At 45.0% G+C, this 24,862-nt stretch overlaps 1 protein-coding gene across 9 annotated transcripts in view; it reads right to left on the bottom strand.

Moving 5' to 3' along the window:
• Window positions 1-24,862, bottom strand: part of IRAG1 (inositol 1,4,5-triphosphate receptor associated 1) — a 250,917-nt gene that overhangs the window by 50,332 nt on the left and 175,723 nt on the right. For 4 of the 9 annotated variants that reach the window (XM_071217846.1, XM_058305750.1, XM_071217845.1 and 1 more), the window contains exons 3-10: window positions 17,256-17,362; window positions 15,629-15,699; window positions 13,275-13,448; window positions 12,147-12,224; window positions 10,879-10,931; window positions 10,623-10,667; window positions 8,847-9,464; window positions 6,512-6,590 (exon numbers count right to left, since the gene is read on the bottom strand). In XM_071217846.1, coding sequence (XP_071073947.1) covers window positions 6,512-6,590; window positions 8,847-9,464; window positions 10,623-10,667; window positions 10,879-10,931; window positions 12,147-12,224; window positions 13,275-13,448; window positions 15,629-15,699; window positions 17,256-17,362 — 1,225 coding nt within the window. Of the gene's footprint in view, window positions 1-6,511; window positions 6,591-8,846; window positions 9,465-10,622; window positions 10,671-10,878; window positions 10,932-12,146; window positions 12,225-13,274; window positions 13,449-15,628; window positions 15,700-17,255; window positions 17,363-21,115; window positions 21,237-24,862 lie in introns of all 9 variants that reach the window. The other 5 variants (XM_071217844.1, XM_071217843.1, XM_058305751.2 and 2 more) reach the window with 3 other exon arrangements.

The following is a 24,862-nucleotide window of genomic DNA, read 5'->3' as shown; positions in this document are numbered from 1 at the left end:
ATGAACATGAGCTATTTTTAACAAAAACAAAATTATTTTCTAAGTATCTACCTTTACTAACTCATTTCACCAAAAACATTTGTGTTCCCAAACCATGTCAATCATTAGAAGATTTCTAGAAAACAAAACAAAACAAAACAGCCTTTGCTCCTGGTGTTCCCTCTGCCTGGAATGTCCTTTTCCTTAGCTCAAAGCTAGTCTTCCCTGTAATATTCCCTGACTCATCCCTACAGAACTGGCTGCTTCTTCCTCTGTGTTCCTAGGTACCATTCCTTATTCCTGTGCCCCAAGCAATGGGCTTGAAGCTAGGGCTATAATGACCAACAGATGTGCCACCTGTCCTCTAGAGGGACAGAGATTAAATAGAGAAACACTCAAACATTTCATATCAGATTGTTAGTTTCTACAAAGGAGAAGGAATCTGAGGATGCCAGAAAAGCCTCTTCTAAGGAAATGATATTTGAGCAGCTATCTGAAGGCTGAATGGGAGTTTATTAGGCAAAGAGAAAGAGAGGAAGAGCATTGTATTTGAGGGAACAACATGTGCCATGCCCATGAAGAGGGAGGACTGAGTTGCTGAAGGAAGACCAAGATGTTGATAGTAAGGGGGAGAGCGGCCCTAGAAGATACTGGGGAGTTGGATAGGGTTCCCCACACAGGGCCTCATAGTTCTTACTGAGGATTTGAGTGCTTGCCCTAAGAGCAGAGGGGAGTTTCCAAAGAACGAAGATGCTGAACCAAATTTGCATTTCAGAAAGATTCTTCCTGAGGACAATGGATTGAGCTGCTGGAAGGTATCAGGAGTACAGAAAGAGGGACCTGTTAGGAGGCCCTTAAGGTAGCTGAGAGATCTAATAAAAGTAGCTGGGACCAGGCCTTTTCCTTGAGAGCAGGGCCTTAGCACTTTTCATCTTTTCACCTCCAGCACACAGCCCAAGAAGTGGTCCACAGGTCTTTGGCTTCAAATGATCTATAAATGACCAAGACCAAATTTCGTACAAAATCGTTCATTCAAAAGGAACAGGCAGATTGTTAGAAAGATCAGAAAAGATGCAGCAGGGAAAAAGATCCACCCAGTTCTCAGAAACTGAACTAGAGCCAAAGTTCTTAAGAATGTTCTAAAAAAGATCTTCTCAATCTCCTAGAGGAACAGCCAAAAAGCATCATAAGAGACTCAAGTTTTCCCCATGACTCATATGCACTATAGTATTTAGAGCCTGTTAAAAGGCCAGCCTCCCAGCTCCCAGGGAGAGCTCATATAAAAGAAAATATATCATGACCAAATAAGTTTTATTCTAGAACCATAAGGGTTTATTTCCTTATTTGGAAAATTATTAATATATTAAATGATATAGGACATATGATTCTTTCAGCAAATATTTAAAACAAATTTGATAAAATTCAACACATATCTTTCAACTTGGACGAGAGGAACAACCCTTAAAAAAAAGAGTATCTATTTAATAAGATACTATATGATCCTTGAAAGTAAAGAAAAATACAAAAAAATTTAATTAAAATCAAAGTGTTTGCCTTTTTACTCTTATTATATTAGAGAATGTTGCCAAAGTAATAAAGCATACACAGATATATATAGAAATATATTGACATGCACACACACAAAAATAAGAAACAGTGATTTGGATAAAATAAAAGTAACAGATGGTTGGATTGTGAATTTGCAAATGAAAGACATTCTGCAAAGTGGTCAAGAGCCTTTGGAGTTAGACACATCTGGGTTCCAGTCCTGACTCCAGCAATTAATAAGCATGTGACATTAACCTCCCCAAGCCTCAACTTCCTTTTTTGTAAAATGAGGATAACAAGGCCCACCTCCCATAATTTTTGTGAGCATTAAATGAAATATTGTCAAATGTTTAGCACAGTATCTGGTACTATAATTCTAATTATAGTCAACAAGTTAGTTAATCATTGTGGTAATTACTCTAATATTTGTTAATAGTAGTTACATTTATTATGTAAGAAACATTTACAACACCAAGCAGTATTCATCTAATGCCACTAATTATCAGCCAGAACATCTAATTTTAAAATTGTCATCTTCGTAAATAAACAAGCAAAAATGTAAATCACAGGACCTGGACACAACCAATCCAATGTCCACATAGAAGAGGTGGCATTGGATTGGGAAAAGTGGACATGGTGGCTGATGGGTATGGGGAAAGGCAGGAAGAGATGAGAGGTGGAGGCGTCTTTGGGATATGGAGTTGCCCTGGATGGTGCTTCAGAGGCAATCACCGGACATTGTAAATCCTCACAGGGCCCACTGGATGGAATGGAGGAGACTATGGGCCATGATGTGGACCATTGACTATGAGGTGCAGAGGTGCCCAAAGATGTACTTACCAAATCCAATGGATGTGTCATGATGATGGGAATGAGTGTTGCTGGGGGGGGGGGGGGAGAGGTGGGGTGGGGGGGGTGGGGTTGAATGGGACTTCACATATATATTTTTAATGTAATATTATTACAAAGTCAATAAATAAAAAAATAAATAAAAAAAATAAAAAAAATAAATGTAAATCACATAGATTGTGCGCAAGAGATACAGGAGACAGATACAAATAAATTCAAATATTTTAAAGGAAAAAGAGGGGCAAATCATGTGCTGGAATGAGAAGTAAATATTTACAGATTAAAAAATCTTTAAGTCTATAAACTTGAAAAATAAAACTAGTACAATTCTAAATCAAAGTGTAGCTTTAAAGCAATCACAATTAAAATTTGTACGAAACAGTATGAATGTCTTTACAAAAATGGAAAGATAAGAGTCAGAACTAGATCTGGCATTCTTGAATCTTAGAATGTTAGAGTCAAAAGAGATTTCTAAGGTCCTCCAGTCCAGGAGGAAACGAAGACTCAGAGAGGTTGAGGAACATATTTAAGGACTTTATGAATTGGTATCTGGACTGGGACATGAACTCAAATCTGGGCTTCTTGTCTAATTGTTTTTCCATTAATTTGCACTGAATCTCTGTATCCAAAATATCGACAAATATTCTGAAAAAGAAGAGCAATGAGGGAGAACAATCTCCACTGTATACTAGAACACATTAAACAACACTAATTAAAATGGTGTGGTATGAATCAGAATAAAACCAAATCAAAAGCCCAGAGCTAATCTTTGATATATATATAAAGAATATAACATGATTTCTAAACCACGAAATAACAAGAAATGTAAACACTGTCAAAATATTATTGTGGTCACAGAATTTTAAATGCATCTTAAAATACCTGTCTTAAAATAAATTTCAGAGGTATTAGCAAATAAATATAAATAAATTAAACTATAGATAATCTAGTAGAAAATACATTGGTTGTTATCCCAGGGAAGGAAACTGGTTAACCCAATGAAGAAGTTATAATTCATATCCCAATGAAGGAGGGGTAAAATAGAAGGCATCTCAAAGGAAAAGATGAAACAAAAAAAATGATTATATGAAAACTTTACAACTTCTCTAAAATAACACAAAACTTGTTAAAAAGCAAAAAAATTACAGAATAAAAAATATAGCAGATAAAGGGTTAATATCTATAATGTATCTAGAGCATATATATATATATATATATATTTTTTTTTTTACCAACAGTAAAACAAACCTACAAAAAACCTAAGACCTAACTGGACACATGGGCAAAGAAATGAATAGCTAATTCACCCAATAAGAAATGAAAATGGTAAACACGAAAAATTTTTTTGTACTTTCTAGAAAATTAATTGAAATAATAATGAAATACCATTTCACACTAACAACAACACTTTATTGTTTTTCTTGTTGATATTGATTATCTGGTTCTTATTGTAGTCTGGCCAACAAGGAGCATAAGCAATGCCAAGTCTGGTGCTGGTAATGCTTAGGAGAAAGACATACTCAGTCTTTGTAGGTTGTGTTATGAATTGGAGGCAATTTAGTAAATGTAAGTGTTCCGCACTTTGAATGAGTGAATCTCAAGACTGCTGATTTACACCAAGGGAGTAACTTATAGGAAGAAAGAAAGAAAAATTCCACGAGTACAAAGCTGTTCATAGTAGCGTTGTTAATCATAGCCAAATAGAACCATAAACATCTGAAATAACCAACAACAGATATATCAGTGCAAAAAGATATTATGTACCCATTAAGTGATAGACATGAAAGTCAAAATATATGGAATTAGTTATGAAATAGCTTAACTGATTAAGAAGTAGTAACAGGAAGTTATATTTATATCATCAATTCATTTGTGAAAAATTATAAAGAGGGATAAATATTGGAAAGAATAAAAGTTGTTGCTTTTCAGAATTTATGGGATCGTCAGTGAAATTTTAAGATTTTGTTTTCCTTAGTATTTCAAATCGGCTTTAATAAACAAATTAAAACTTAAAAGTAGAGCGTATGTAATACATTTCCAAAAGAGTTCCTCTGAAGATGGTTACTTTTTGAAAAACAATTGGCTCTTTTAAAAAAATATTTGGTGGAAATCTCTCTTCTGGGAACCTGCTTGTTAATGTTGGACAAGGGGCTGTGAGTTCCCCTGTTTCAGACCTGGGGCTTCCTAAGGACTGGAGACACCTAGGACATGCCCACACAGCAATCTGTATCCAGAACGCTGCGTGCTGAGTCCCATTGAGACTGACCCAGGCAGCATGAAGTGGGTCAAGGATTCTCACATGGTGCTCTGCAAAGCCTGGGGTCTGCTGAGGTGCCTCAAGGTCTTAGTGGAGACAGAGAGGGCCCCAGAGGGTGTGGATCCAAGTCCTCCTACCCCTTTCAACACAGCAGCCCCACTTATCTCTCCCCTACCTACTGGCCTTCTCTGGATTAGTTTGTCTGAAACACTGTGCAGCTAAAAAAAAAAGTTTCATCATCATTTGCATCATGGAAAAACCATGAGATTTGGTTTTAGGAGGACTTCGTTCCTCAGCTTCCTCAACTACTTCTCTTAGTTATATTAGATTAAATCAGGGGTACAAAGTGATTTATACTATGGAAAATACCATAGAGAATTTATTTATGATTAGATTAAAAGAAGTAGGATTTAGACAGTCAAATACAAGAGAGAGGAAGGAAAGGAAGAGCTGGTGAGATTTACCCACCGCTTTGAAGGACAGGTATGAGATGATGGGGAGTCACATCAGGATGGGGACTCAGGTTGAACAAAAGCGTGGAAGCAGGAAGATGGATGCATCAGGGAGAGGACAAGTGGGAGCCTGGCCTGTAGGAAACACTCTTCCTTCTGAAATCATCCCTACTCCTCATTGTCTACCTTGTGGCACTTGTAGTTATTAAATCTATTAGATTTTTTTAATGTACCTGTTTCAACTCCCCTGTCACATTTTATACAATTTCATTCATTTGTTTATTCAACAAATGTTTATTCGAGGCCTAGTAGTGCCAGGCACGTTGTAAGCACTTTGGGATGGAGACACATACACACACACACACGCACACCAAAGATCCCTGCCTTATTTTGTACCAGGAACATTCTAGGTCAGGGGTTCTTAACCTGGGGTCCAAGGAACCATGGGGTTCGTGGAAAGATTTCAAGGGTCCATTAGTTTGAACTGAAAAAAAAAATCAACTTATCTTTATTTTCTCTGACCTCTAACTGAAATCTAGCATTTCCTTCACTTATGAATGTATGCAATAAATAAATTACAGTAGTATTCATTTCAGCTGACTGGCAAAGGGGTCAGTGGAACAAAACAGAGTAAGAACCCCAGTTCCAGGAGCTTCACAAATAGTAATCCGTAGAACCTTTATGACAACCCCATGAAGTAGGTACTATTATTAGCTCCATTTTAGATATGGGACAGTCAGGCACAGATTGGTTAAGTTTGTTTGCCCAAGTCACACAGCTGGTCAATGGCAGAGCCAGGATTTAAGCTGGATAGCAGGCTGACAGTCTGGCTCACAATGGGGCTCAGCATACATATGGTGCTGAGGAACAATCCCGGAAGCTCTGGGAAGTAGGGCCAAATGAGGTAGGTTAGGACTCTACTGAAGACATCAGAAGAGGTGAGCAAGGAGATGGGGTGGGATGCAGGTGGGGGAGGCAGAGAGGTTGACCCGTCTCATTTTTAGAAGATGGGACTGGCTGGATGGATAGGAGTGGGCTGGTGGAGTTCCTATAAGGTTAGAGGGAGGGTACAGTGACTTGGGAGGGAAGGTATGGGGTCTGGACTTTGTGGTGACAGCAGATTAGAAAGCAAGAGATGACTCTGATGTCTTTGAAAAGAGGAACTGATACATTCGGGTGGCTTCCTGGGTGTGAGGGGAGACAGAAAAGGAAGCAGCAAAAGTTCAGGCATGAGTGACCCTTCCTGATCATTCACTCATCAGCAAATATTTACCGAAGGCCTGTTCTGTGAACAACCCAAACTACCCACTGGGATGGACCAGGGTGGCTGTCAGGAAGCTGGTGTTTACGTGCTTGCCTTCCTTGATCTGGCACGCACAGACCCAACCCTGGCCTGAGCGGAGCAGCTGCCCTTGACCCCACCTACCTTTTTCTTGCTCAGCTGCTTCACTAAGGTCTGGAAGCTTGAGCCCCACTAAGTTCTGACTTCTCATCAGGATATGCTCCTTTGTGGGAAAAGAAAAAACAAAATTTCAGAAAAGGCTGTACTCTTCTCTTGGTTCTGTGTTTGACTTTGTGACCACTGTTTGGCTTTGTGACCACTAAGCCTTGAGTGGGGGTTCGACGGGTAGCCTCAAAAGTGGGGTGGACTGTAATGACATGATGAGTTTCAGGGGCACTAAAGCAGATCCTCTCCCAGCCTGTCGGTGCCTGAAACCCCACCATTAGGGCTACATTCCTTGGGTTAAGAATTGTCCTCAGCATGGTCTGCTTTTTAAATAAGATGGAGTGCCACAGGGTGAAGGAGCTGCTCTGATAACAGTGACTGCAAAACTAAGGGCTCTGGGGATGGGGAATGGGTCCCTGGGTGTGTCCAGGATACTCTTGGATACAATCTTTGGTGATTTCATGGTTGTGGTCTGAGCTAACTGAACTTCCTGCCCTGTGGTTCAGGGCAGTTAGTGCCCAGTTCCACAAGTTGTGACCTCCCCACACCCTCAGCTCCTCAATGGCTTTTTTGGAGTACCTCTTGAGTTTTTAAACTCTCCAAATGAGGCCTGGGAATTGCTGCTCTGAGGCAGCACACTCAGCAGCCACTACCCAAGCAAGGGGAGTGATAGGGCTGGCTCAGAAGTAGGGACAGAGAGGGATGCTGACCTCAGGCAGGTGGCACAAGTAGGTTCACACCTGCTCCAAGCCAGTGAGCACCAAACAGGCCATCAAGAGAAAATGTCCTGACGAGGCCCCTCACCCCTCATGACTTGTACTATGAATGGATTTTCAGCCTCCTGGGTAGCAGAGGACACTTGAGTGGTATTGCCCCAGGTGAAAACGGAAAGGAAGTGGCCAGCAGAGGGTGTCCATGACCTGAAGATAAGTCACCAGCCAGGGCCCTTTTCTTATTTCCTTAACAAGTCAGTGGTCCACAGCCAATCAGCACACTGGATGGAGGGGGCAGTGGCGGGCATTGCTCAGCTGCTAGGGAAGTGTTTAGTGGGAGCTGGACGAGGCCTCTATCTTCTCTAGAACCTTCTTTGCTGGGTGATAGAAGCCTGAAGGGGTTGGGGGTGGCTGTTTTTGCCCATGCCTGGCCTCTGAAGCCCAGAGGGGCCATCAAGGCAAATTCCTGCCTGTCTGACCCCTTTGGGACCACCTTCGGCAGAAATGTAGGACTGGAGGTAGCCCTGGGCAGCCCCCAGGCCTTATGCTGATCCATTAGTTAGTTAGGTCTTCCTGACTGGGTGGAATTTTCTGTGTGAAATGTACCATTAGCAGCCGGGCCCCAGCTCTCACTGGGCCTCCGACTGGAAGCATCATGGAGTATCTGAATAGGGCAGTGGCCAGAATCGGAACGTGTCCTTGTGGACACAAAATTCCCCTCACTTATGCTTGATTGCTATCAGGTGCCTCTTTTCCTTCCCTGTCCCATGTCCCTTCTGTAGCAGAGCCAGGAGAGCTGTGTCCAGCTCCAGCTGTGAGTGCCCAGGGCCCCACGCCACTGATTCCCTGTTGCCTTGGCCTGTAGCCCGGCTCGGCCATCTGGGGAAGAAAGGATCAGGTGGGAATTGCCTTGCCTGGTTAACCTTTTTTCCCTCACAGCCTCATGGACGCTCTTACGGCTCTGGACACCTCTGATCACCCCCTGCACAGGGTAGCAGCCCCATGAGTAACCACTGTGCCTGGCTGGATGGCCAGCAAAAGTGGGGGACATCATGGGAGTTAGAAGAACTTCACCATGGGAGGAGCAGCCCCCGTGGCCATCGTTAGACGTGTGGATGGACATGAGACCGTTTGTTAACAGGCATCAGGAAGGAAAGCAGCTGGGGGCATTACAAGTGCAAAGGCAGCTTCATCCTTGCCTATCTAGGTCCCAGGAATAACAAAGCACTCCACCAAGGGGTTCCTGTTTACAAACCACCAGCTCTTGCTGCAGGAGGAAAACAGCCCAGGATGGAGGCCCCATTTTCCCTCCACACACCCACCTTCCCCTTGAAACATGGCTTTGCATGGCCACAATACCCCGGACTGACCTCTCTCTAGTATCTGGGGTAATAGCAGCTTCTCGTGTTTGTGATGAAGATGCTATACAAGTGGGCCTGATTTCTCAGCATGGGAAGTTGAGGGCCCCCACGAGGCCTATGTCTAGGCCAGAGCTGCCCTGCCCCAGGCTGCAGCCTCAGCCCAGAGAAAACTCTCAGCCTAGGGGGACCTGGAACACTCTGCTCAGGCAGGGCTCTGCCCACCTGGCCCTGGGAACCCACCTCACGGAGCTTCGTGAGTTTCTGCATCCGCACAGGCTGTACTTGTATCTGAAAGTCTTTGAGTCCTGGTGGCTTGGCCAGCTTGCTGCTGGCTTTGCCTGAAAATCGCTTCTCTTCCTCTGCCAGGGGCAGCTTGGCGAGCACTTTCTGCAGCAGGGGGCCGGGCTCTTCAGGGCCAGTGTCCCAGGAGACCCCTCGCAACAGGGGGGGCCGGGACACAGGGGGCCACTGCTCAGCTTTGGAGCTGACCTTGGACCCTGCTGGCTCCCCAGCTGAGCCTTTCCCCTGGGGGGCTGGGGGGGTCACTCCTCCAGAGACTTGGGCTGGCCTTCTCGGCAGAGGGTTGCTCTCCTTGGCTGTCTTTGGGAGCTGCTTCCCCAGCTCGCTGTCAACAGGGCCAGGCTGAGGGCTGTTCAGGGCCATTTTCCCACCACTGCCTGTGCCAGAAGCTGGGTCCTTGGGTGTGGTCTCAGGGTGCTGGAGGGGATCAAAGTTTTCCTTCTGTTCTATTGCAGTCTCTTTAGACTTCTCAACGGTGGGGGAGCGAGGAGCCAGCCTGCCCTGAGACACTTTCCTCTGGTCATTCTGCTTCCGGTCAGCTAGCCCTTTGGGAACGTTCTGAAAGAGACAAAGTAGATCTAGGACTCCGAAAAGAGCTTGGGGAGGAGGTAGGTGGAGTCACTTCTGCTATAGGACATCTGTCCCCTCAAATCCTGCCAAGGGAGCCCATTTGAAAGGGGGGAGGGGTGCTAGGTGGAAAGGGAAGGCTTCTCAGTTAGGTCTGAGCCAGCAAAGAGAACCCACAAACATACCTGAGCTTTGTAAAACAGAGAGGGCAACTGGTCCTCCAATTCAAAACCAGCCAAAAACTTCCCACAGGCTATGAGTTGAGTTGGAGACTGGAGTAGAAGACAGCTTGGGGCAGTCACAAGCTTTGGCCCAAATTTCATTGCTCCAGATTCCAGTTTTGGCTCTGCCTAGAAAGGCCCTTTGCTCTTTGAGCTCAGTTTTCCTATCATATTTGTGAACCCTCAAATTGTATGCAAATCTGTGCTTTCACCAAATTCTCAGAGTTCCATGATCCAAAAGAGGTTAAGGGCCATTGGATGAGGAGATCCTTGCAAAGGTGATAGCTTACTGCTCAGAAGTTCGAAGAGTCTGTACTCTTCTTTTATTTCACAAGGGAAACTTGCTTTGTGAAGAGGGTATGGGTCTGTGTCTTGATATTTGTGTGACTGTGTTTGTGTGTGTGCTGAGACTCTTCCAGAAGACCCTATCCCGGACCCAGCTCTACTTGAGATTGTGTTCCAATGCTGCCCTTGACACTACTTTGAACACTTTGGCACCTTGCTCTGACCAGATTTAGACCCCTCTATTGCTCATCAGCAAAGATGGTGTTTTCCTAACTGCCCTCAGGAAGAATCCCAGCCAGGGGCTTATCTTTCTGCAGTTTTCACTTGAGCTGACAAGAGCAGCAGTCTTGCCTGGCTGCTGGGCCTGGAGGTCCCTTCGTCTCTGCCTAGCAGCCTGCATAAGAGTACAGAGCTGTAGGTGGGATCCTCATGGAGGTCAGTCTCACTGAATCCAGCCTACCTACTCCTGCCACCTCAGACTTCTGGTCATGATGGGGCAGAAGAATCTGCCCGTTTCCCCAGCTCCCCCAAGCCGTGACCCTCCACTCATGCATTCCCAGGCCACCTGGAGCCAGCCTACGCTTCCAGCTGCAGACCGTGGCTCCCACACCCAAATCATCCAAAAAGCAAAGCTCAAACTCACAGGTTCGCCAAGGTAAGGTGAAGACACTTTGGCCTCATCCCCCTTCTGCTGATGAAAGTAAACACATGTCAGTCAGCAACGGGAATAGACTACATTTCCTCAGGAAATACCCTCAAGGAGGTCCTTAGCAGTGATTAAATGCCTCCCACACCCAGCACTCTCATTTCCAGTAGGCCATTGGGGGGGCTCCTGGGTGTAAGGGGCTGAGGAGAGAGACCCATTGGCATAGAAACCCCAAGGGGGAGCCCCATGTTACCTGTGGTGGCGCTCCAGGCAGAGGGGGCTGAGGGCCACTGCATGCATCCAAACCTGGAATGGTCCAGGCACTGTTGAGTGATAGCCAGCACCCCAGACCTTCAGCTCTCCCTTTAGCAGAAACACACCTCCCTCCCCTAACGTCCTTTCTTAGCAACCTCAGGCCTGGGAGCCAGTAAAAGCAGCCACCAACACTACCATTTGTTGAGTACCTCCCATATGCCAGGTTCTGTGCTGGGCTGTCATTTAATCCTCACAGAAACCATACGAGGAAACTGAGGCATAGCACAATCAAGGTACTCAGCCAGCTGTAAGCACTGGGATTTGAACCCAGGCTGCCTGACCCAAGCCTGAGCTTGCCCCACAGTTGCTGGTAAGGGCAGGCTACTTTCGCTGGTACCCTGCCCCATTCCTTACTGGTCTGAGGGCATACCCCTGTTCACAGCCTAGTGAAAGGGAAGAAATCAAAAAGTAAAGAGTGGCCCAGTGGCCACCCTTTGCAAGCAAGGGTCTCTTTGGACCCTCTGAGCCTGCTGGGCAGAGAGAGAGCTTGCCATAGTTCCCCTTCCCATAATGTTGCCTGCCTCCTCCTAAACTAGGCCTGTGTCCCCCACACCAGGCCCAGTACCTGTAGAAAGTACATCAGCCTCCTCTGGGGCAGCCCAGCCAGACCGAGTGTGGAGCCAGCTGGCAGAGGGAGGGGGATTGGCAGGATTGGTGGAAGGGGCCAAGCAGGGGTACCGAATGGGCAGCCTGTAGGCTGGAGGGAAGGAACTGGGAGATATCCTGGCTAGACCAGGCATCATAGGTTGAATTGGGTTCTCCAAAAATTTATGCTGAATCTAAGGTCACCTGTGAATGTGACCTTATTTGGAAATAGGGTCACTGAAGAATGCATTAGTTAAGTTAAAATGAGGTCAAGCTGGAGTAGGGTAGACCCTTAATCCAATATAACTGGTGTCGTTATAAGAAGGGGAGAAAAGACACAGACCCAGAGAGAGAGGATAGAGTACTGCAGCTGCAAGCCAAGGACTGCCAGAGATTGCCCACAACCACCAAAAGTTGGAAGAGCAAGGACAGATTCTCCCCTCCAGCTTTCATTGGGAGCATGACCCTGCTGACATCTCTGTATTTCTGGCCTCCAGAAATATGGGACAATACATTTCTGTTGTGGTACATTGTTATGGCAGCCCTTGGAACCCAAGACACCAGGGGAGGGGCAGAGCCACCACCAGGGGGAGAAGCCAGGGCTGGGGGGCTGGACCTCACCTGGTGGGCTGGGGACCGTGAGCGAGTTGCTCTGAGAGGATGCAGCAGAAGCTCCAGGGCTGAGGCTCGGGGGAACAGCTGTGGAGAAGACACGAATCGGCCAGCAGTTGTAGGACTTCAGTCTAATACAGTCATCTTTCAGGTATTTCTGCCCGCTGGGGACTGGATCTGCCTTGTTGGAGTAGGCTGATTCCTGGCTGCCACACAAGACTCCTACCACAGCCCAAACCCTCCTGCTGCCAGCCCAAAAGAGAGGGCACTCGGGTCATTGTGCATGTGTTCAGGCTTGCACTCTTCATCCTTGCCCCACCAGGCCTCAAAACACCTCCCAGAAACTGAGGGCCTGGCATTGCTTGACAGGTCCAGCTCCCAAAGGCTGTCCTTCTGGGTTTCCCAGGATAGCCCTGATTTCATATGCTCCCCTTATGCTCCTAAGTACATTCAGACTTACCTAAACCCTGCCCCAATCTTTTGCTGAGGAACAAGAGTCACTCTTGCCATGGGGTACCAGGAGGATTTCAGAGCCCAGGGAAATCTTCCTTCTAACTCAGAAATATCCCAAAGGGCAAACCCCTACACACACATATATACACATACAGCACTAGGATCCTTCCCAGGACCCACAGCAGACCAGGGCAAGGGAGCCCAGTGATGGTCTCTCCAGACCTTGGATGAGGAGGTAGCCAAGAGAGCAGAGTCTCCTGGGGAAGGTGGGGCAGTCACACAGAATACATCCATGGAGGGTGACCCAGGTGTCTGTGCATGTGGGCCTTACAGGTGTGGGTATGTGTCCATGTTCATGGGTTATCAGTTATCATATGGGCTGATACTTCTTGGCTAAAGAGGATGCTACAAATGTCACACACCAGACCAAAGACTGAAAAGCAGGAGAGCTTTCTGGGCTAGATCTGGGTAGGCATTTTAGAGCTTATGAAACTGGGCAAGATGCCCTTTTCTCAGGATACTTTCCACAAGGCTCAGTTCCCTTGGGGCCCACAGGCCTGGGGGAAGGTGAGTCAAGGACAACTCCCTCAGAAGAAAGGCTATAACTATAAAGCCTGGCCCTTCCCTCTCCCCCAACTTAGAGTGGCTCAGGGAAGACACCTGTACATCCTGGCTCTGCCCTACCTGATGGGAAGTCTCCTGGGCTGCTCCTGGACTTCCTCCCTCGGCGGGTCAGGAATCGCTCACTCACCGTCTTGGCTTCTTCCAGCAGTGCCAGGTTTTTCTTCTTGTCCTCCTCTGAGATGCTGATGTCAGGCAGTTGATCATTTACAAGATCAATGATGTGCCCTGCAGAGTCTGCAGAGGGAGGGGAGCTAGGGTGAGAGCCACTGAATCCTTGGCCCCAGGTTAGAGGCCTTGCCACCCTACACCTCAGCCCAGGAGTACTGCCCAGAGTAGACCCAGCCATCCAAACACTGGCTGATGCCAGTCCATAGGCAGAGCTGCATGGCTTCCAGGCTTTAGACTGTGTTGAGTCAGGCCCTCTGTCACAAATGGCTACGAAACCACCTAGGGTACCCAGTACTACCCTAAACACTGCTTTTAAGCCACCCTGGAGCCCCACCTCCATGCTCTCTGCTCCCTCTAGTGTGTTCCTACTTTGGGTCTCTGTTTCTTTAACAAGCTGGTGAGCTTAAGGTGTGAGGGTAAAGGAAACATTCCAAAGATTACAGGCCACAGACACAGTCCCATTGCTACCTTCCCTCCCTTCTTTCCTCCACTCATAGTTACCTTTATCCTTCTCCCAAACTGCCTCTTCTCCAGCAGCCCCTCTTTTGGTGAGTGATTACCACTTGTCAGGCAGCTGCTCAGAAACATGGAGGTTACTCCACACTACTCCCTCTTCCAGCTCCCTGAGCGTTCAACCACCTAATCAAGTCCTAGAATTTACCTCAAATATCTCTGGAACCTATGTCCCCCCATCTTTATTCTTGCTCATTAGCTTTTACCTGAACAATGACATCAACCACCTCATAGGTCCTCTGCCCCCAGGCTATCCCCTTCATTCCAATCTCCATGGCCTATCAGAGTGACCCCTTCTTAGAGCCTATCTGACTATGCCATTCTCCTGCCTTTTCTCATCAAGGTTTCTCGTGGTCCTCAAGTGTGACATCCAAACTGCAAAGTGGACCCTGCCAATTTTGCCAGTCCCTATACTCCTCCCCAAACCCCTAAACTCTAGCTACTCTGTAGGGAATAACTCCAATTTTTTGCCTTCCAGCCTCAATTCCCATTGTTCTGGTAGTAGCGCCTAAGTTTCCCTCCTCCAACTCTCAATTGCATCAGCTAGAGAGGAGCTAATTGCACCCTCCCCCCGCCCCCAACTTTAACCCCAATACCAGGAGTGGGAATTTGTACCAGTCATAGCCAATCAAGGAATTTAATCCCCTTGGCTGCAGTGATTTGGTCAGGGATTGGTTAGGTATGGCCACGACCATGTGAATCTATTGAAAGTCAATCCTAGGAGTTTTGTGGGGTATATTGGGATAGAGGAACTCTCTTTAAACTGATGATATTTGTTGACAGCCATTTGTTGCATTTTTGAAGAACCTTCCCAAGAGAAAAATTGAGACACACTCACAAAAAAGAGACTTGAGAAATAGAATGGGACCATTAATGACAACTCAACTTGAACACCTGTATCCAGCACTACCTGAAACCACAACTCTTAACTCTTATTTATTTTTATTTTTTTGGCACATCCTATTTTGAGTTTTGAAAGCTTTGGAAGAGTCCTGCACAATATATTGTCATGGCTCCTGCTTCCCTAGCCATGATGTCTCTTCTACCTGAAATGCCTTTTCTCCCTCTTGACTATCTCTTTAAAGACTCAATTATTGAGAACACAAGTCAAATACCATATCTTGGGAATTCATCCTCCCCAGGGAGAATTGGTCCCCTTCTCCCTTGGTTTCCCTAGTACTTGTGTGAAAGTCCTTACAAAACAGTATCATTATATCTACTCACTTCCCAGGCTCCTTGTAGGCTCTGAGCTCCATGAAGGCAGGGACCAGATCCATGTCATATCTATGTCCCCAGTGCTTAGCCTAGGGCAGGCCCTGAGAAAACATCTGGAGGATGAGCACATGCCTGGTGCTGCCAGCCTGGCACTCAGGCACACCCCTACTTGGGTGTGGGCCTTTCTACCAGGGAATGGAGGGCTGAATTGAGCCTCACCCAGCTGTTCTAGTTCATGTCTCTCTGTGACTTCCTTATCCTCCTCTTCATGGCCTGGTCTTATCTTTTTGCCAAAAGAAATTTAAATTAGATACCTTACTTGTCTGGGCTCAAATACAGAGAGGCTGATCTATTTTGCCTTGTTGGATTTGAAGGAATGGGCCTACTGAAGAGTAGGAGAGGGGAATGGGTTCAAGTCAAGCCAAGCTGCCAGACTTAGCTTCTTACTCAAATACATCTTCAGCTGGATCCCTGAAATCTTTGATTGTGGAGAAAAGATAATTTGACTTAGTCCTTACCCACAGAAGTCAGTGGAGCAGTGGAAACCTTCAAGTGTCGGTGTGAAAGTCTGCGGTGTGGGCTATGAGCTCTAAAAGACAGAAAAGTCATCTTGTTAAGAAAATTTGTTCAGAACTTGGAAAGAGGACACAGAGATACTTGTATATTCTTTTCTTAAAAAAAGATTTATTTTATTTCTCTCCCCTTCCCCTCCCTCCCAGTTGCCTGCTCGCTGTGTTCTTCTGTGACTGCTTCTATCCTTATCAGCGGCACCAGGAATTTGTGTTTCTTTTTGTTGCATCATCTTGTTATGTCAGCTCTCCGTGTGTGCAGCGCCATTCCTGGGCAGGCTGCACTTTCTTTCGCGCTGGGTGGCTCTCCTTACAGGGTGCACTCCTTGCGCGTGGGGCTCTCCTATGCAGGGGACACCCCTGTGTGGCAGGGCACTCCTTGCACGCACCAGCTCCACACGGGTTGAGGAGGCCCTGGGTTTGAACCACGGACCTCCCATGTGGTAGGTGGACGCCCTATCCATTGGGCCAAGTCCACTTCCCCTGTATATTCTTTTGAAGTCATACTAGAACATTGTCTTCCTCTAAAGGTCATCTGACTCTCAACAGGAGAATTTGTTAGAAATGCAAATTCTCAGGTCCCACCCCAGACTCCCTGGATCAGAAACTCTAGGGGTGGAGCCCAGTGATCTGGTTTAACAAACCCTCCAGGTGATTCTGATACATGCTAAAGTTTGAGAACCACTGCTCCAAGAGGTTGTAAACTTTACCTTTCTATTAGGGCCCAGACTCTCAGTTAAGATCTAACTTGTAAAAAAAAAACTTGTAAGATGTAAATGATTGTTGTCCAGCAGGAATACGTGTAATTTCTATTTGGAAGAAAAGATGACCACAAAATTATGGTTTCATTTCCCTTTGGAACATTAACTTGTCATATCTAATTTAGCAGATTTATTCCAGCATTCTTTTCCTCCCCCACTGATTATATGTATATGCCCATATCTTGTATCCTCCTTTGAACCTTTCTTGTTAACCTGTTGGCTCCCTCATGAATGAGTTAAATAAATCTTTGACATGTGCTCACTATATATTTATAGAAGAATTATCTTTCTTAACTTTCTGAACATTACACTTAGACAATCCTATTCCAGCTTGACCAGTGCCCTGCCTAGTGCCTCGTCAAACCGCGACAGTGAGTGACACACCTGGGACACACCAAACCGCGACAGTGAGTGACACACCTGGGCCTGTGGGCCCGTGTCCTTCTGAGAGATTTTCATCCCTCAGGCCCAGCTTTGGCCAGGAGCAGGATTCTACAGTCAGAGCCTTACATCCTTTAGGTCTGCCTGTAAGTATGTGGACAGTTATTAATTGGGAAACTCCTCTGCTATAAATGTATGTTTTTCTTACAGGTTAGGACAAAGACCCAGATGCAGGAGAGGAAAAATAATTTGGGGAGAGGAAAGATAATCCCAAGGTCGCCTTCTCTTTTTGAAAAGCTGCTTAATTGGATTTTAATCAATAAATTGATACAAGAAAGAAGAGATTTATTTAAAAAAATAATAACTGTCAAATCCCCATGTTCCAGGAAATATTGTTCTTTGCAGCACAAGGATCAGTCTCCTGGTACACGTACCTGTTGGCCACATTTTTGTCAGTGTCTCCTTCTGGTGAGCTGGCATCTCCGGTGAGGACAATTGCAGGTGGTCTGCCAGATATTCCTACTCCTGCCGTGGGAGGACCCTGGTGGTTTAGAACAGAAACACAGAGGGAGTAAGCAGGGGATGGTGGAGGCCTCCAGGGATCAGAGACGGTGTATTTATTCCTGGAGCATGACACTCAGAGCCATCTTGAGAAGGAGATGAAAGCAGTTTATTTGAAATTATTCAGAAAAAAAAAGATAGGTAGTTTCTTCTTCAATCCCCAGCAGGCATTCATGCCTGCTTATTATGGTCTGATTTTCATACACTAAGATTAGGGAATTTATAAGCCATTGCTTTCCACAAAGATCTCACAAGCAATGCAGGAAAGAAGTGATTCAGATTCCTCTGACTGTGGCCAGGCCTGGCTGGGGGCAGAGAATGGAAGCCAGAAGAAAAGGCCGTGGCACCCACACATTCCTGATATCCAGCCACAGTCTTACATTTGGGTAATTTTGACATTTCAGTAAAGGTGGTTTGTTTAATGGGTAATGAAATACAGTTTAATATTACTTTTTAAAAATGTTTAGATTAAGTATAAATTTCCAAAGTTAGGACAAAAGTTGCTAACCAGACTTTGGATTTTTGAGGTATTATTTCACAACTACTGAATAAAGATTCAAATGAATAACATCCTATACTGGTGAAGTTGTCATGAAATTGGTATACATCTATACTGCTGACTGCTGAGTGAATTGTCAACCCAAATGAGGGGCATGATAAATATTTGTGGAGTGAATAAATGATGGGTGAAATAAAAGCAACATGGGATATACAGCCAGATCCATAGGGATGAACCTCAAGCCTGGGTTTTTCCAGGTCTTAGCAGACTGGGGAGTGAAAATAGGACCACATTAACAGTAATACATGATATCTCTCTGATTCTTTTACACACCTGCTATTGAAGTATTTTCATCTCAGAATTGTTCCCTGTTATATCTGGGGGACTCTCTGGGATTATCCACATGTCCCTTCATCAACTAATGTGGCACCTGCCATTTTCCCCTCCTCTGCCCCAGCTCCCTTTACTGATGTGTGCAGCCATGACTGCCAGGCCCTCTATGAAAGCATTACTGTCACAGCAGTTACCTCCAAAGCACTGTCTCTTGATGAGCCCTGGCATGTTGCACCACCTCCTACAGTTGGTGTGGCTTCCTGTAGCTTCAGAGTCACCCCACTGCCACTTGGGGGGCTGAGTCCTTCTGGGCATGAAGTGTTCTTGCCATGTTCTTACCTCCGCTGGCCTTGCTGAAGCCATAGTCAGGGGCTGGGGCCCTCACAGAGCCAGAGCTGAGTGGAGCCATGTTCTTGAGGTCTCAGTGTGCAGTGTTGTTTCCCTGCATGGTGGGGAGGAGTCCCTCACTCTTTCTCACATTGTATCTTGTTATTAAGTGGGTCCTGCACAGTGCTGCCTGGAAGTCCCCAAATTCTGTAATTTTTATTAAACCAGCTCTTCCCATTTTCATTAGCATCTCTTCCCTCCCTTGGCCTCAAACATTAGGCTGTTTGAGATGGCACTCTCTCAGTGAGAATCCAGCTAGAGAACACTTTTTGCTTCCCTTGCAGTAAGGGTGTTTGTGTTTGGAAGTCCAAAGCCAGATCCCTAGGAATATGTTCCTTGGGCAATGTGTTCTTATCTAGGATCTCTTCAACTGGAGGGAAATAGAGTGGGTGGAGGAAGGGGAAGCACTCAGAATCTCTGAGCAGACAGAGGGAAGTTGGCCAGCGACTTTGGCTGGGTAGGAGTAGGAAGCAGCATTGCCCATTGGACTCACACTTTTGCTCCTCAACTAGTAGCTGTGTGCCCTTGGGTAATTTATTTAATTTCTCTATGCCTCGGGATTATAAAATCTAACTCACAATGTTGGTATGAAGATTAAAAATAATATTGATAAAGTACCTAGCACATAACTGATGCTTTCAATGAACAGTTATATTACTGTCATGTTGCTTTTCTTGCTCATTCAACAAGAATTTTTTAGGTATCCACCATGTGCCAGGAGCACCTTGAGATACAAAAATAAGACCCTCAAAGGTTCATAGTCTAGCAGGAGATGCAAAGATGTAACTAATACTTATAATAAATGTAACATGATCAGGCATGGACCACATTCTGTGAAAGCTCAGAGGAAAGAAAACTCCCTAATGTAGAGGAGTTGGAGAAGAGGGGATATTTGAGCTAGGTCTGGAGGGATGAATAGGAGCATAAAAGACAAAGATATGAAGAAAAAGCTCTGGGCAAAAGAAACAGCATTAGCAAAGGTTATTATTGGGAGTTAGAGGAATTTCAGTGTAGTTAAAGCATGGACTGTGGAGTATGTGATAAAGGAGGGGCCAGGAGGGATGAAGCTAGAATAAGAGATTGAAGGACCTGGAATGCAATTTCAATGAGTTTGGCCTTTAGAGATTTGTAGATGAGGAACCCTGAAAATTAACTCTTGGAAATTACTTGACTGCCCAGAGAGGAAAGACAGAAACATTAACAGATCTGTCTGTGATTCCTCATGGTTCACAAACCATGAGAGCGCAAACACAGCTATTAAAGAATCCATCCTCTCCTTTGGAATTCTGAGGAGTTGCCTGGTAAACTGAAACAATGTCACTCTCTATTTAGACCCACGGTAGGCCCAGGTGGAGTGTCAGTCAGTCAACAGGATCTTTGTGGCTGGAACCACTGGCCAAGCTGTTCTCAGGACCCCAGAGCTCCAGTGTCTCTAAGAACACAGATATCCATCTTTCCACCATGGACTCCTCCTGGTAGAGTTTCCCAAAAAGCAACTCATTCCATGAATAGTATCACCTCAATGGGCTGGTGCTGAGCTGGCAAGTTTGCTTTGTCCTCTTGTCACATTGTCCCTCAGTCCTCAGCGCTGTAAAATGATCAAGGGCCTTCTCTGTTCAGGAGGTTGTGAGAATAAAGCAAAATGATGAAATGATATATACACACTTTGCTGGTAAGTGTCTGTGATCTACAAATACTCATTAGTCAAGGTTTTCCTTAAAATGATTTGTATCTCTATTCTCAACCAATGCTCCCCACCCTTTGCCCACAGGGCTGCCTTGGAGGGAGGCCAGGCAACAGCAGCGAGGTTGGGGGCTTCATGGGGTCAGGAAGGAAGCAAGAGGATCTTGGGTTGTGGTCTGAGGAGCAGTGTCCAGGGAAGCTGCTGAAGTCAAGAAGGGGAAGCAGTATATCAAAATTTCAGGTAGAAGAATGGAGCTGGGGTCTGACAGAGCCAGGGGCAGGTGCCAGGCCAAATAGGAGAGATAGGGAAGAAGAAGCAATGGGGAAATTTTCTGCTGGGTGAATTCTCTGGTTAGCAGGGAGGGCTCGAGTTTTTCCAGAGGTTTTCCTCACTTTATTAAAAGTTGGTGGTGCAGCCTCTTGGATATTAATTAAGGAAGCCAATTTGATGAGCCTCAGAGGTGGCAAATTAGGGCCCTGTTTGATGTGATAGTGTTTACAAAATTTTAAATTAGTTACCAACATTTCATTATTGGGAAAATTCATATAAGGATCTAGATTTCCTTCTTTTCTTTAAAAAAACAAGAGATCAAGCAATGTCAGGCCCACAATTATGGAGAGTAATCCCTGGTAAAACCATCTTAACCTGGCCTGCCTCAATGATTTATGATACCTGACAGGCCCCAAAAGCATTTGTGTCATGTCTTGGTTTTCTAGAGTACAAGAAATTTGTGCTTAAAATCTCCCACCCACTTCATCTTGATGGAGCTTTTTTCCCTGTATGGCCTCATGAGTGGTTATTATCATGGGAATGTCAATAGAAACACTTACTGTGATTTCAGTATTTGTGGGGTTCCTCCCTTTTGTGGACTTTATTCTGACCATGAAACTAAGCTCTGAAAATAGGTTTTCACGTTTGTCATGTAGAGAATTTTTCTTTCTTGTGTGGATCCTATGGTGAAAATGAAGAAATGTTCTTTGACTAAAATATAATTTCCCTACTCATTATATCCCATGGTTTCTGCCATCCTTTGGGGAGGGATTTGTACAAATTTCCAGGATTCATTGGTTAAAATGGGCTAAGTCTATTTAAAGGGGAAAGATAAGCCAAACAAGAACTAACTTCTGCATGCTGTGATGTGAAAAAACAAACAAATTTGGAGGGAAGGCAGGTGGTTGTCCTATATATCCATTTCCAAGGATTTAATATATTCAGTCTGCTATATAAGTAAAATACAATTCATTAATTTAATTTAATTTATTGACACATTACCTATTCTTAAGGCTATTTGAAGTAACCAACAATAAAAGATATAAAAACATGAGACTATAAAAATAGGCATAATTTGATACATATAAATATCCCCTAGCAGACAAAGAGAAATCCTGCTCCTTCTAACCATTCATGGTTTGGCTCTTACATTAAATTTTTTGTTCTGAAACCCAATGACCCTGTGATCTTAGACTCTAAGATTGCTTTAAAGAACTGTTCAAAAGACAAAAGGTCAATATAAAAAGAACTCCATTCTTTATTCTTACCTCTCAAAGGACATGAAAAGGAACAAATCTTAACTCCCATCTTCACCTTTTCTCTCCTCTTTTTCCTTTTTCACAGTTTTCTCACACCCTACACCCCGAAGTCTTCTCACATTTTTTTGAACTTTTTATTGTGTGTTGTAACATACATACAACCTTCAGATTTACCCCTTTTATCTACTTTCATGTGTACAGTTCAGTGGTATTAAGTACATTGACAATGTTGTGTTGTCGTCATCACCATCTATTACTGAAACTTTTTCGTTATCCCAAACAAAAACTCTATATCATTAAGCAATTACTCCCTATTCCACCCTACCCCCACTTTTGGCAACCTGTAATCCACTTGCTGTCTCTATAAATTTGCATATTTGAGGTCTTTCATATAAGCGGAATCATGCAATAGTTGTCCTTTTGTGTCTGGCTTATTTCACACAATATATTGTAGCATGTATCAGAATTTCATTCCTTTTTACGGTTGAATAATATCCCATTGTATGGATATACCACACTTTTAATCCATTCATCTGTTGATGGGATTACTTTTTAACCCTACCCAAATCCACTCTCTCCTTCCTCCCCCACCTCTACCCTATACAGCTTTACTCCCTAGTTCCTTCCCGTTGTTTATAGCTTAGATTGTCTTAATCTCTCTTTTTATGACTGATTCACAAACATTTACAAAAGTGTCTTGCAGAGAAAGACTCTTCTCTGAGAAGAGAGAGGCACTTTGGCAGTCTTGGCAGAGGGCTCAAGTCTATGAATACTCCCACATTATTACGCTTTATTCTGTCCAATCATCCAGCAAACATTTATTGAATATATGTTCTGTGCCATGGTCTATGCTAGGCCCTGGGGAAAAAAGGTGAACAAGACAGGCCTCTGAAGTGCTTCCCAGTTAGCATAAGGGAATGCGCAGTGGGTGCAAATACCCCCTTGTCCTCTTCCCTCCACCAGGTAGCACCCAGGGTCTGGTTCCCTCAGTGCTGACACGTGCAAGGTAAATGGCTTGCAGCATTGGCGTGAGCTGCCTTCTGGTGCAAGGTTCTCTGTCTCCTGGCTAAAGGCCACTTGGCAGCAAAGCTTGGCTGAGGTAGTTGCCGAGCTTAGGGCTATACCCACCGTGAAGGGTTGGGCAGGGGCTCCCACACAGAGAAGCTGGAACAATCAGGGAAAAGACTCTCCTGATGGAACATCCTGGAATGCTTCACTCTTTCCTTCCAAAGTGTGTGAAATATACAAGCAATAAAATCCAAGTGTTCTTTCCCTAATCAGCTCACAAAATAATGGAGCAAGCTCTGGGCAATTTTTCCCAGTTTTCTGCCAAACGGTTTTGCGGGGAACACTCATATCCTGTGCAGGCTGTTTTTTCCTTACAGGTGGTACTGGGGAGACAGCAATTCCAGAGAAAGATTATGGGAAGATTCCAGGGGCCCTCTGGGGTGAAATTTGCCTGGTTTTAATGCAGTGAAATACCTATCCCTGCTCCCACTCTGAACAGAAGACAGGGCCCTGAGAAGGCCTCCTGGGTAGTGCGTCCAAGTATAGGGTCCAGGTCAGTGACCTTGGCTTCTGTCGCCTTCTCCCCCTTCATCAGGGGGCTTCAAGGACTTCAGGCTTAGGAGCAGACTGGCTCATTACACAGCCTCTCTTACTAGCTGTGTGACCTCGAGCAAGTTACCTCACCTAGCTGTGCCTTGGTTACTTTTCTGTAAAATATGGATACATCATGATATCTACCTCACAGGGGAGTTACAGGAATTCAGTGGGTTGATATGGAAGTAGAAGTACCAGGTAAAATCTAGGATACTCAGTTATATTTTAATTTCAGATAAACAATGAGAAATTCTTTAGTAAAATTAAGCCCCAAATATTGCATGGACATACATGTATTTTTATTTGCTGAATTTGGTAACCTTATATGGAAAGCACATGGAACAGTACCTGGCACCTAGTAAATGTTCAATAAGCATTAGATGTCATCATTCATTATTATTACTTTTGGTGTTGAATTAGTTTTGAAAATATTGCTGTGTTTAGTTCTGAGTCTAATCAACCATTTGGAGTTGCCCTAACCTTCTGATCCTGGAGCCCACCAAGCTCCTCCTTGGATATCTAGCCACAAAAACTCAATCAATGATTCCCAGAGAAGCCCACCTCCAAAGCTGCCTGTGCCTAGTTCCTCTGCCTCTCTCCCCCTCTGCCTTTTAAACCAATGTAGTAAGGTAAGGGTCTAATTCTGAGCCTTACTGGGTTTCAGGCACAAAAATCAAACAAACGAATGTGGGTGAAGGAAAGTGACATTAACTCCGACCTCCTGTGTACCAGACCCTGTCCTGGACACTTTTCATTGAGTCCTCCCAGTAATCTGTGAATGAACCTCAGGATGCCCCTCTGCAACACCTCCGGGCCTCATAGAATTGTGAAAAGGAAATGAGAAGATGAAGGTGAAGCTACTATGCCTGTTGACTGATATATTTCTTTTCCTCACTTTTTCACTTATTTTAGTCCTCACTTTACCAATGAGAAAACTGACTTGCTCAACCTGTGCAGCTCCTAAGCGGTGAAAGTGACCAAACACCAGGCCTGTTGGCCTTCACAAGCTGTGTCCTTCTCTACACTGTGCTGATCCTACAGCTGTCACTTCTGGTCTTTGGTTTCCCTCTTTCCTTGTGTCCCACAGGCCTCTAACCCACCTTTCTTATTCCTCCAGGCTATACCCTCCCTTCCAAGCCCCTTCCACCAGGAAGACCCTCGAGCCTGCCTAAGGCTGAAACACAGCTGGGGCAAAGATAGGAGGGGCCAGGGTGCGCTGGCTCACTGCCCTGCTAACCTGCGTAGGCCTAGCCCCAGAGGTCCTTTTCTCCCCAGTGGAGTCAGCTGAGTGCTGTGGAGCTGGACCGTTTCCTTGCAAGCTCCCTATAATAAGCCAGCAAGTCACAATTTGTTCTCCTTAAATAAATCTTATAGAAACATTTAAATGTTTATTTCGCTCATAAATTCCCAGGAATGCGCAACGGTTTCCTAACTGCCCGGGCCAGG

Source organism: Dasypus novemcinctus, chromosome 10 (genome assembly GCF_030445035.2).
Source record: "Dasypus novemcinctus isolate mDasNov1 chromosome 10, mDasNov1.1.hap2, whole genome shotgun sequence".
NCBI lineage: Eukaryota > Metazoa > Chordata > Mammalia > Cingulata > Dasypodidae > Dasypus > Dasypus novemcinctus.
This window is presented reverse-complemented; position numbering and strand designations above follow the sequence as displayed.